This window comes from Lepidochelys kempii, chromosome 4, assembly GCF_965140285.1.
Source record: "Lepidochelys kempii isolate rLepKem1 chromosome 4, rLepKem1.hap1, whole genome shotgun sequence".
In the NCBI taxonomy this organism is placed as follows: domain Eukaryota; kingdom Metazoa; phylum Chordata; order Testudines; family Cheloniidae; genus Lepidochelys; species Lepidochelys kempii.
Window position 1 is genome coordinate 93182142 of NC_136383.1, and position 12921 is coordinate 93195062.

The window sequence follows — 12921 nt, forward strand, 5'->3', positions numbered from 1 at the left end:
GGGGTGGGGGGGGAACCTTTTGTAGTGATAATCAAGGTGGGCCATTTCCAGCAGTTGACAAGAACATCTGAGGAACAGCTGGGGGGGGGGGAAGGGGGAGATAAACATCTTTTAAATCAGCTTCTGTACCAAATGTCTGGAGGATAGCTAATGTGATGCCAATTTTTAAAAAAAGGGTTCCAGAGATGATCCCAGCAATTACAGGTCGGTAAGCTTGACTTCAGTATCGGGCAAACTGGTTGAAACTATAGTAAAGAACAAAATTGTCAGACACATAGGTGAACATAATTTGTTGGGGAAGAGTCAACATGGTTTTTGTAAAGGGAAATCATGCCTCACCAATCTACTAGAATTCTTTGAGGGGGTCAACAAGCATGTGGACAAGGGGAATCTAATGGATATAGTGTACTTAGATTTTCAGAAAGCCTTTGACAAGGTCCCTCATCAAAGGCTCTTAAGCAAAGTAAGCTGTCATGGGATAAGAGGGAAGGTGCTCTCATGGATTGGTAACTGGTTAAAAGTCAGGGAACAAAGGGTAGGAATAAATGGTCAGTTTTCACAATGGAGAGAGGTAAATAGTGGAGTCCCCCAAACGTCTGTACTGGGACCAGTCCTATTCAACATATTCATAAATGATCTGGAAAAAGGGGGAAAAAGTGAGATGGCAAAATTTGCAGATGATACAAAACTACTCTAGATAATTAAGTCCCAGGCAGACTGCGAAGAGCTACAAAATGATCTCACAAAACTGGGTGACTGGGCAACAAAATGGCAGATGAAATTCAATGTTGATAAATGCAAAGTAATGCACATTGGAAAACATAATCCCAATTATACATATAAAATGATGGGGTCTAAATTAGCTGTTGCCACTCAAGGAGGAGATCTTGGAGTCTTGGTGGATAGTTCTCTGAAAACATCCACTCAATGCTGCAGCGGCAGTCAAAAAAGCAAACAGAATGTTGGGAATCATTAAGAAAGGGATAGATAATTATACAGAAAATATCATATTGCTTCTATATAAATTTTGACTACTGTATGCAGATGTGGTCACCCCATCTCAAAAAAAGAGATATTGGGATTGGAAAAGGTTCAGAAAAAGACAACAGAATGATTAGGGGTATGGAACAGCTTCTGTATGAGGAAAGATTAATAAGATTGGGACTTTTCAGCTTGGAAAAGAGATTACTAAAAGAGGATATGATAGAGGTCTATAAAATCAGAAATGTAGAAAGTAATAGGGAAGTGTTATTTACTGCTTCTCGTAACACAAGAACTAGGGGTCACCAAATGAAATTAATAGCAGCACATAGCATAGTCAGCCTATGGAACTCTTTACCAGAGGATGTTGTGAAGGCCAAGACTATAAAAGGGTTCACAAAAGAACTAGGTAAATTCATGAAGGATAGGTCCATCAATGGCGATTAGCCAGGATGGACGGGGATTGTGTCCCTAGCCTCTGTTTGTCAGAAGCTGGGTGACAGGGGATGGATCACTTGATGACTACCTGTTCTGTTCATTCCCTCTGGGGCACATCTCACTGGCCACTGTTGGAAGACAGGATACTGGGCTAGATGGACCTTTGGTCTTGAGCAACAAGACCCAATATGGCCATTCTTTTGTTCTTATGGATCAAGGCTCCTTTGTTCCTGACTTTGTACAAACACACAGAAAGAGGTGACCTTGCTCTGAAGAGTTTACACTCCAAATCAGTGGTTTTCAACGTTTTTTCATTTGTGGACCCCTAAAATATTTCAAATGGAGGGTGCAGAACCCTTTGGAAATCTTAGCTATAGTCTGTGGGCCCCCCAGAGGTCTGTGGATCACAGGTTGAAAACTGCTGGTCTAAATAGATGAGACAAAGTCCAAGAAGGAAAACAGAGGCACAAAAAGGTGAAATGACTTGTCCAAGGTCACTGGTAGGGCCAGAATTGGAATCTAGGTTTCCAGACTCCCATGCCAGTGTGCCTTATTCATTAGCCACATTGCCTTTCTGTTTCTGAGAATCTTTTTTCTCCACAGACTTTTGTCCCTGAATAAAGCATAGGTTATCACATTGTTTCCTCTGTTACTTCTCTCCAGAACCAGGAAAACTTGTAGCCCCGTGCTTCACTGGCCTCAAAATTTGACCCGTACAAAGAAATACAGACTACACCTTCAACTCTTGTCCTGATGCTTATTGAAATGCAGTAGACATTTAACAGAGAAAGAAACAAAATCAGTCATTAATGCACTCATCCGATACTCCACTTCAATTATGTTGATAAAATCTGGTGTTGGTTTCAACGTCTCAAGACTTGCAGAAAAAAGTTACTTGACTGGGATTATCCTTAACTTTCAAGGTAATAATATCCCACAGAAGAATGTTTGCTGTTGAATTAATTTGACTCATTTATAGTAGCAACATTTTTGTCTCTGAGCCTGAAGCTCAGGGGTTCAAATACCAGAGCAGGATTTGGTCTCTTCCTGATGTTGACACAGCATTTCAGCATTTGAGAACAAGAGGGAGTGCTGTACTGTTAAAAGTAGAATCCTTTCAAGGAGACACTGGGTTCCCTTTTCTGCCTGTTTCTGGTGACTGTCCAGATGAAAGTTGAGAATCCTATGATAATTTTGAAATTTAATAAGAGAAAACACCATTGTGTAGCCAGTCTTTCTCTGTCCCTCTCATTCCAATATTCATGAGCTGTGCTGACTGCTTAATAACCACTTTATTTATACATTCATTATTACTAACTTTGTTGTTTGTACTTTGAAATGCCTAGAGCATAAAGATGCCATTCTAAAACCATATTTTGTTCTTAACATAAAACTGCTGGCTTCTAGATGGAAACAAGGTTGTATAAATCCAAATTACATACAGACATTACTTTGTGGAAGGTTTTTATTATTAATCTGTATAAATTAGGAAATCAATAAAATGCAAGTGTGGTAATGCCTTGCCTTGCTTTTTGTTTGCTTGTTTCAGGGGGTTTTTAGGTTCATTTGGCCCTCCTGAGTTTATAGTGATCCATGTTGTTCCATCCTTAGTCCCATGTGTGATGGGTTTGGTCACAGAGACCCCCTTGTGACTGTCACCTGATGTGCTGGAATTACCTCTGAGCCCATTTTTCCTGCCAACTTGGGACTTCCAGAATCCTGTCTTGTTGAGCCAGACACACTAGCCTGCTGCAACACAGACCCAGGGTCTGGTCTAAGCCCCCAAAGTTTCAGACTTAACTGAAAACTGCACAGCAAATCATCTAGTTCCCAATGGGATCCAAACCCCAAATACATCCATTTTACTTTGTCTAAAGCTTACACAGGGTAAACTCATAAATTGTCCACCCTTTATAACACTGATAGAGAGAGATGCACAGCTGTTTGCTCGCCCTGGTATTAATCACTTACTCTGGGTTTATTAATAAACAAAAGTGATTTTATTAAGTATAAAAAGTAGGATTTAAGTGATTTCAAGTAATAACAGCCAGAACAAAGTAAGTCACAAAGCAAAATAAAACAAAAGACGCAAGTCTAAGCCTAATACATTAAGAAACTGATTACAAGTAATATCTCACCCTCAGAGATGTTCTAGTAAGCTTTTTTCACAGACTAGACTCCTTCCTAGTCTGGGCCCAATCCTTCACCCTGGTACAGTCCTTGGTAACCAGGGGTTTTCTCATGACTGGCAGCCCCCTTTGTCCTGCTCCACCTCCTTTTATAGCTTTGGCACAAGGCAGGAATCTTTTGTCTGTGCTTGTCCCCAACCCCGTCTCATCAATGGAAAAATACAAGGATTAAGATGGATTCCAGTATCTTGTGACATGGTGACATGTCACTGTAAGATCCCTAGTCTCCATTCTTCCTGGGTTGGCTCACATGAACTCAGGAAGGTTTGCAGGTAAATAAACCATTTACAATGAATTGTCCTAGTCAATGGGAGCCATCAAGATTCTGAGCCACCATTAATGGCCAACACGTTGCATAATTACAATAGGACCTCAGTGTTATACTTTTTATTTCTAGCTTCAGATACAAGAATGATACATGCATACAAATAGGAGGAATATATTCAGTAGGTTATAACCTTTGTTATGGTATGTTACAAGAGACTTTTTGCATAAAGCAAATTGCAGTTACCTCATATTCACAACCATAAGCATATTTCTATAAAACATATGGAGTGCAACATCACACCCTGTATGGTCCGTTCTCAAAGTGACAAAAACATGGATTGAGATGGTTGATATTTTCAGAATTTCCAATGTGAAATACAAGAGAAAAAGTAAAAATGTTCACTGTTTTCATCCCCCCCGCCCTTGTCCCTGTTCCCTCCACCCCTATTTTTTACCTGTTCTATACAGGCACTGCCTAAATCCAAAAGAAAAAGTGACACTCGTAGACACAGGGTCCAGCTACTAAATGGCCATGCATGAGATTCACAAGGACCCTCAAAATGCAAACCTGCAGTATGAAAGGGGGCCATACTCCCCCAGTCAGAAGCTATTACAGTGTTCACTAATTCTTAGATGTTTTAGATTCTTTGTGACGTTTTCCCTAGCCTGCCAACTTTACTTCTGTCTTGTCTGACTTGGGTACTCTGCATCCTGATGTCATCTAAACTCTGATCTCATTCTGAGATTAGGTGATCTATTTTGCTGGATCCGCTGAAATGGGATCTTTGCCAGTTATTTCAGTGGAGCCAGGATTTCACCTCATGTCTCCTGGCCCATTTAACAGCATTCTGAACACATTGAACTGGAGGAGGTAGGCAGATGGAACCGTGTGGCACCTCACACGAGGCCCTTGAGGCTGAGGAACAATTAGTGATCTCATGGATCTCTCTCAAACTAGGAGAGGCCCATTCTAGAGACCACAAGTGTGCCCGCAGTATCTCAGCAACCCTTCATCACCTCCATACAGCCATGTCACATGACCTCAAATGTTCTTTGGAACTGAGAAAATAGAACTTAACACTTACTGCCCTGTTGTGAGGTGCTGCATGACATGTCCTTTTCCCTTCATGTATATCTTCACCCACTCTGCAATATGAGGTGGAAAAAGCAAAAATTCATAGTAACAATGTTTTTAAAAACAAATATTTCTATTGCTGAGTCCTGGCCTCTCTCACTCTCAAATTCCCATCCTATAAATTAGGTGGGGGAAGTTCATGGTCTCTGTGTATATAATGTCTTCTGCGGTTTCCACAGTATGCATCCGATGAAGTGAGCTGTAGCTCACGAAAGCTTATGCTCAAATAAATTGGTTAGTCTCTAAGGTGCCACAAGTCCTCCTTTTCTTTTTGCGCATACAGACTAACACGGCTCTTACTCTGAAACCTGCATATCCTGTGACACCTATACGACAGTAGACCTTTATAAGATAGCCAGGTATTTTAAGAAACTATCAAAATAAACTGAATGCAATTCTATCCTTCCTCTGTTAGAAGATGATCTCTTGAAAGAAGCTAGTTTTTGCTGAACACTTTAGACTGTCTTCTTTGTATTAAGAAATGAAAATCATTGAAATGTTAAATATTTTAAGAGTTCTAAATTTTGTCTGTGAAGTGACATATTGATCTAGTTGATAAGGATTATTAATGCATCTTCAGGTATGCTTTCGTTGGAATATAATTACATAGATTGAAGAAACCTGGCTAAAAGCCAGTTTATTTTTCCTACACATCTTCAATAAGAATTGACAAATTACACATGATTTTTCCAAACATTTTCTTCTTTCTGTTTATGATTCAAATTTTATTTTGGAGGATGAATCGTTTTAATTTCTTCCTCTACCTGACCTTTTCCATCACTGCTTCATATAGTCACGAAACGTATCAGACAAAGGTACGTTTTCCAGTGTGAAACAAAGATTCATGTTGATGACTGTAATTTAATGACAATGAAAAAAGGGAGTTATGTTCCATGTGATTCTGTGCACAGTGATCAAAAGCCAATCTTATGCAATGACTACTCCTTCTGTATTTGATAAAGGGATCACTTTTATTCTTATTTTAATAAATAAGTTACATTAACAGCATACAGTATATAGAGTTGATTACATATGTAATTATTATGGTTGCTCTTTTGTTTAGTGAGAACTACGGTAATTGAAACAGATGTCTATGTTAACAGCATTGGCCCAGTTGATCCAATCAATATGGTAAGTCCTGATTGACTGAAAAATATGTTTGGATAAATAAGAAATACCACCACTTTTATTCAAATTATTGCCTTTAACTCCTCTAACTTTCATCCAATTATAGTGTGCCCCTGTAGTGTTAAAGAACATTTGTATTATGTTTTTAAATTGAATTATGATACCATTATGACAGAAGCTGAAGATTCTCTGTACTTGCCAGCAATTGCCATGTACATTGGCCAAAATGGACAGTCTCTATGCAAATAAATGGACACAAATCTGACATCAGGAACCATAACATTCAAAAACCAGTAGGAAAACACTTCAACTTTTCTGGCCACTCAGTAAAAGATTTAAGGGTGGCAATTTTGCAACAGAAAAGCTTCAAAAACAGACTCCAACGAGAAACTGCTGAGCTTGAATTAATATGCAAACTAGATACGATTAACTTGGGTTTGAATAGAGACTGGGAGTCGCTGGGTCATTACACATATTGAATCTATTTCCTTAAGTTAAGTATCCTCACACCTTCTTGTCAACTGTCTAAATGGGCCAACTTGATTATCACTACAAAAGTTTTTTTCTCCTGCTGATAATAGCGCATCTTAACTAATTAGCCTCTCACAGTTTGTATGGTAACTTCCAACTTATCTGTGTATATATATATATGTTCCATTCTATGAATTTGATGAAGTGGGCTGTAGCCCACGAAAGCTTATGCTCTAATAAATTTGTTAGTCTCTAAGGTGCCACAAGTACTCCTGTTCTTTTTATCTAAACACAAGCTCTCAAAAAGCAGGAAATGTATGCGTTGCTTACATACCAAGGTAATAGGTGCCTTAGAAAAACCTAAAGTAGACAGTATGACCTATGGCCAAGGATATATGTTCTACCCTAACAGCCTTACAAGCCCAAGGCCTCTGGCATGAACTGCAGATACTGTTGGGGAGTCACTGTCTCTGACTGGGCTATATGGGAAAGAATAAGTGAAAAGCCTCTGAGAGGGGAGAGCAGAGGAGCAATGGGGTAGTGGAAAGCTATCAGATCTCCACGCTCCCTGTAGCAAGCTTCTGCAACCCCATCTGTCTGCCTATTGTGGCCTCCTTTCACCTCCTCTCCCGACACCTAGTTTCCCTTGGCAGTCCCTGAAACAGTTCACTGTGGCAACGGCATATGTGGCTAAGCAGCCACCTGTCCAAGGGTGTAGCAAATAGTAGCCTCTTCCATCAGACACCAGCATCAGTGGACAGCAATCTAATTTCAGTTGTTGGGTTTAGTGTGCAGATGCTGGGTGTAGTGTTGGTGCCTGTAATATACAGGAGGTCAGAATAGATGGCCTGGTGTCCCTTCTAGCCTCAGACTGCATGTCTTTAATATCTCTTCCTCCCCATTCTGTATTTGTTCATCTTTCAGTGCTCTTATTGGGCCAGATTGTGATAGGTGCTTGCTACCAGTTCTATACTATTTCACACCACGAGCAGTCCCACTGCAGTCAGTAGGGCTACTTAGTGGAGCAAGGTGCTAGTTAGTGGAGTAAGAGTATTACAGTCTGGCCCTGAAGAAATCGCCTGTGTTAACGTTGTACCTTTTCTACTTTGGGCCCAGACTGTGATCTTCTTACTCATACTGTTGAGCAGTTACTAACTAGAGTACTCCCATTGAAGTCAGTGCAACTGTTCATGTGAGTAACTGCTGACCAGTGTAAAGACAGGTGGAGAGAGTGTTGCAATTTGGCCCATGTCAACTATAGCTTCACTTATTTATATGAAATACATTAAAATCACCATCCTCTTTGGTTTCTGAAATGTACTAATGGTGTATGGCTTTGAGTCAGTTATCATGCATTTCATAAAAAATAAAGCTTATTATGAAAGGAGAAACTACTGATGCTGGAGACAGACAAATCCACCCCTCACCCCACCAAAAAAAAATCAAAGCCCTTTTGTTCCCCATACATTTTTAAAATCAAGAGAGAACTAAATATCACAGATATGGAAGAACTGTAACCAGAAGTTTAGAAAGACATCCGTAAGGCATCAAATTCCACATCGTGTTCTTAACACCAGTGTTTCATATTCAATTAGTTCCTGTAAATATTCATAGAATTCTCTTTCCTATCAAGTGTTGCACATTTATTAGGGAAGGTGATTTTGCTAGAATTCAGATACTTATGCCAAATAAAGGTCATTTAATTTCAAAACCTTTCATTTTCCAAACTGGTGATATTTTACAGGTAAGAATCTTTTTCAATAAAATATTTCACTTTCTTTGCATATCACTTAGTCATAAGTGGAACATTGGGTGCTAAAGATATATTACTTTGAAAATTACATTAAGAGCTTCAAATATGAGCAAATAAGTACAGTGTGGAAGTTTATTACTGGCTTTATTTTCTCTCATGTGGCCTGGTTTATTGATCATCCATAAGCCTTTGTCTTTTGGGTTTCTTGCATAACTTTACATAAATATATAATTCAATCAAACTTTTACATCCTCAGTGAAATAGAGAAATATACATCTAAAAATGTGCAGTTGTAAAAAAAAAAAAAGGGGGGGGGGAACATACGTTGTTATAATAAAAAGTATAAAACTGGGAAAATGCAGAGGACTGTGTTAGCAACCTGACAGCGGGCAACACTGTTTCACAAGTATGTAACCCACATCTATTCTGTGGTGCTTTGTCTCCCTCCATTGGTGGCTGAGGTTGATAAGCCTGCTATAACTTTACCTAAGAGAGGTGGCTCTTTCAGTGCAGACAACAGAGGCTCATTGTTTCAGGTCCAAAGGTCACAGGTTTGATCCCCGCTGCCAATGACCCACCCAGGGACATTACATTGCAAGAATATTTACACAACTTTATCTGAGTTGCTGTAATGTCTCCCATAATGTTTTATCTGGCGTAAATAAAACAAAATATAACAATCTTGATTTTTTTTAGCTGTTATTACCTTTTCTCTCTCTTTATCTGCCACTGTTCTTCTTTCATGCCCCTTTTTCTCTCTTTCCTTCTTCCTAAAACCAATAAAATGCTTAGTTTTCCTCTCTTAGTTTCTCCATTCTCCATCTCCTTACTCAAACATCTCATTCATTGTCACTCCATACACCAGGCCATGATTAGATGAAGAGGATATCTCTGCTCCTGGGCTAGGTTGATTTCAATGTGAAGGAAGACTCTAAGGTGCTGGGTTGAAGACAAGGCTCCACTCTGTACTCTCACGGCATCTGTTGGCTTTTTTGTCAGCCTCTGCTATGCAGTGAGTGGCAGACTTCACTTCTGTTAGGAAGGAGTTACCAGGGAGGCAGATTTCTCTTTCAATTACTTATTTCAAGTTAAACACCCAAAATTCTACAGCTTTTTCAGCCAGTAAATCTCCAGGTTTGGGGGCTAATATGCTGCAGTTAGAGCGATGTTTGGAGGATGCTTTCTAAAAAAAATACTTTGTAGCTTTGAAGTGTACAATCCATATTTGAATTGATAAGATGTTGTTATAGTCGCTGAAAAAGGATGGTAGTACCTTATCTTCTAAAGCCTATTAAAGTGCTTTTGGTATTTAGCGCCCAGGAAAATGGGCTGATCATTGACCACAAGATACACCAAGCTGAGCTGCATGTAGCATGCCGGTTGTGCTCAGTGGTGTAAAATATGTGAATTCAATAAAATTGGACAATTTTTCAAAACCTTCTGTAACTTAGTGGTACACAGATGTAAAGATCACACAATTGAAGAAATTGCACCTCTTCCATATATACACGTATTGTTACATGTAACACATTATATTACTACCCTAAAGAGATTAAACCAAAATAACTTTTGTCTCTTTTCTAGTCTGTACATTTTGACAACAGTTTGTATATCACCAGTTTCATTGTTTCCACTGTATAAGCAATTAGTCTACTCTGCAAAGCAAAAGGGGGAGGGCGGGGGTGCGGGGTTGTAATATTTTAAAAACATTATTGTAAAACCACCAAAATTGGAAGGCATAATTCATGACAATATTTATAATTAACTTATTTTAGAAACTTGTGGTGTCCTTCTATTATTTAGTCTGCTCGTACAACACAATATAGTCAGAAACAGCTTCTTTGTAACAGAATATAACACTGAAGTGTTATGTCACATGATCCTCTGTTTCTGAACTAGTTTGAAAGAAGAATGTATATTATGAAGAGGAAACCAATTACCTTTCTGATTTTAGCCTTCGTCCCCCAGTGCTACCTGATGAACACACTTATACTTGCATGAAAAAAGAGGCTTAAGTGTATGTGAGATATTTGGTAGAATTTGTCTTTGATTGCACCATTTTGTAGATGTTGGCTTCCAGGATTTAATTTACTAAAGTTCTACACAAATTTTAAATGATGTGGACATGATAATCATTCTCTTGTGCCTATGGCTGTGAGTATCTACAGACACCAGGTGCTTGAGTAAATATTTTCCATGTACAGTACTGGTACAATTCTGTCTAGTCTTTGGCATCATACAGTAGCCACACAAGATATGGCTAAGAGCATTTTGAATGACCAATGCCCTGGTTACAGCAGTAAATTCTGCTGAGGCACAGGTTCTAGCAGCATAGAACTTAGGCCCAGATACACGATGAGTTTCCAATTCTCATCCTTCTGCCTTTTCTTAACCATGTTCTAATAACTGCTGTTGCGCATAAGTACCAAATTCTGCTAATGCTATACAATACCATATGGCCCTCTTCATAGCCTTCACTCCTCTCTCCTTCTTCTATCCAACTTACTCCCCACACAGACAGGCTACTTGGCTGCACTGTGGTAATTTTTTGTGTGATTTCAGATCAGCTCCTCTCTCTGGTGATCTGTAGGACAGACTCACTATTTTTAATTTCTTGTACCATTTGTAATACTTTCTGAGCTATCCCCTACATTGTCAATTAGACAGTAATATATCAAAAATACCCCTGTCCATTATGACTACTCCCTAGCCTTCCTGTGCAAATATTGCCTTGTGATGTTGTGTTTCAACTGTGAGAATCATTGTACCAAACTTAATTTCTCTCTATTAAGTTTTCACATTATCATGCAATAGTTACTTTACAGTTCATCTTGCCTAACTAACATTTAACATACACTTTGAGATCCTTAGAAGAAAGCCTGTGTTTATGCCATCATGTACACAAACTACACTGGTCAAGAAGTAGTGATTTCTCATTGTAGTTGCATTTGTGCACCATAGATGCTTACAGTGAGTACACTATATTTTGATTTCTTTTTCTTTGCTTATTACTTTTGGTTGAGTCTTACACGTTCTTATTACCATGTTTTGTTTTAGATGCTGTGGAAAGTGCATCAGTGACATTTTAATTCAAACAGTTTTGGGTTTTTTGCTTTTTTGTTGGTTTGGCATAAAATAATTTATTGAGGTTTCAGTTTTTTGAAGTATCAATAAATATCTCTGTACATCATAGATCAAATCTCATTTTAATAGAAGTTAGTTCAGAATGAATTTTGAAGCATTTTTGAGATTTTACAGCATAATTGAATTTGTGCAATTTGTTCCCTTAAAATTTGCACCCACATCTTTGTGCCTTCTGCTCAATTATGGATGATTGGGCTGCTTGAGTCTCTCTAGTTACATTATAGTGGGTGTAACTCAAGAAGTCAGAGGTTCAGCAAGGGAACTCCTGTGTGTTTTAAAACAAATAAATAAAATCCAAACTCTCACGTGCCATAACTGCAGGAAGTACCCTAATAAATATTTCAGGTAGACAAATAATTAACTGGCATGATATTTATTAGTAGTCTCTAATTATACAGAAGAGTCAAAATAACTCTTATTATTTATTTATACAACCACTTATCTGGTTTTCACATTCATAATGACCCAGATTAGTATGTACACCAGATGTAACAACAAAGAATATGAATTTATCTGCTGTATTATTACAATTTAGGGAGTCACACATACTTTTTTCTATACACCTCTTGTAAACATGTCATTGCAGTATTATTTCCATTAGTCTGGCATACGTTCACATGACAGCCTATAGTAAGATCTGTTAATGGGAATGATCTGATTGGTTTAAAGTTTCCAGCCGTTGATGAAACTGTGTTCTGTTCAATAAAGTTCCTATAAGCCCCGGCTGCCTCTCCTCCCCATCAACACAATATCAAAAATGTCAGATTTATAGGTCAAAATCTATTGCAACTCATTGGGCTTCCCAGATGTGCCCTTAGGGTCCTAAGGAAATAACCAAAAGTGTTTGCTGAAACAAATAATTTAATTTCAGCTTCAGTCCCAGGCATGGGTATCTGTTGCTGATGAATCCATTGCTGAGCCTGAAACAGTTCCCATAGTTTTAAAAACAGGGGGCTTTAAAATAACTTACCAAAGAGAGCAGCTACATTTTAGAACTTTTGTTAGAGTAGCTATAAATGAAAGTCTGCTCAATATTTTAATACTGGAGATCTTGCTTAAAAGCCCTTGTTTGACATGCAGGTAGAGGGGTGTGTGTGTGTGTGTGTGTGTGTGTGTGTGTGTGTGTGTGTGTGTGTGTGTGTGTGTGTGTGTGTGTGTGTGTGTGTGTGTGTGTGTGTGTGTGAGAGAGAGAGAGAGAGAGAGAGAGAGAAAATAAGTGCTCAGGGACAGTATGCTGGTGATAAAACAGCTAATGCTGACAGCTTTATTACATGCATTCCTGCCTCTTAGATCATATTTTCACTATTATGTATTTGACTGCCTTGATCGCCTAACCCTTTTATCCCCACACCAAACTGTGTCTGGAATTTAGTAATATCTCTCCTTATTGATAAGGACAGAATGCCAGTATATTT

General features: G+C 38.6%; 1 protein-coding gene across 1 annotated transcript in view; it reads left to right on the top strand.

The window, feature by feature from the left end:
- GABRG1 (gamma-aminobutyric acid type A receptor subunit gamma1) overlaps positions 1–12921 on the top strand; it is an 80793-nt gene that overhangs the window by 38488 nt on the left and 29384 nt on the right. The window contains exon 3 of the mRNA XM_073340106.1: positions 6074–6141. Coding sequence (XP_073196207.1) covers positions 6074–6141 — 68 coding nt within the window. The remainder of the gene's footprint in view (positions 1–6073; positions 6142–12921) is intronic.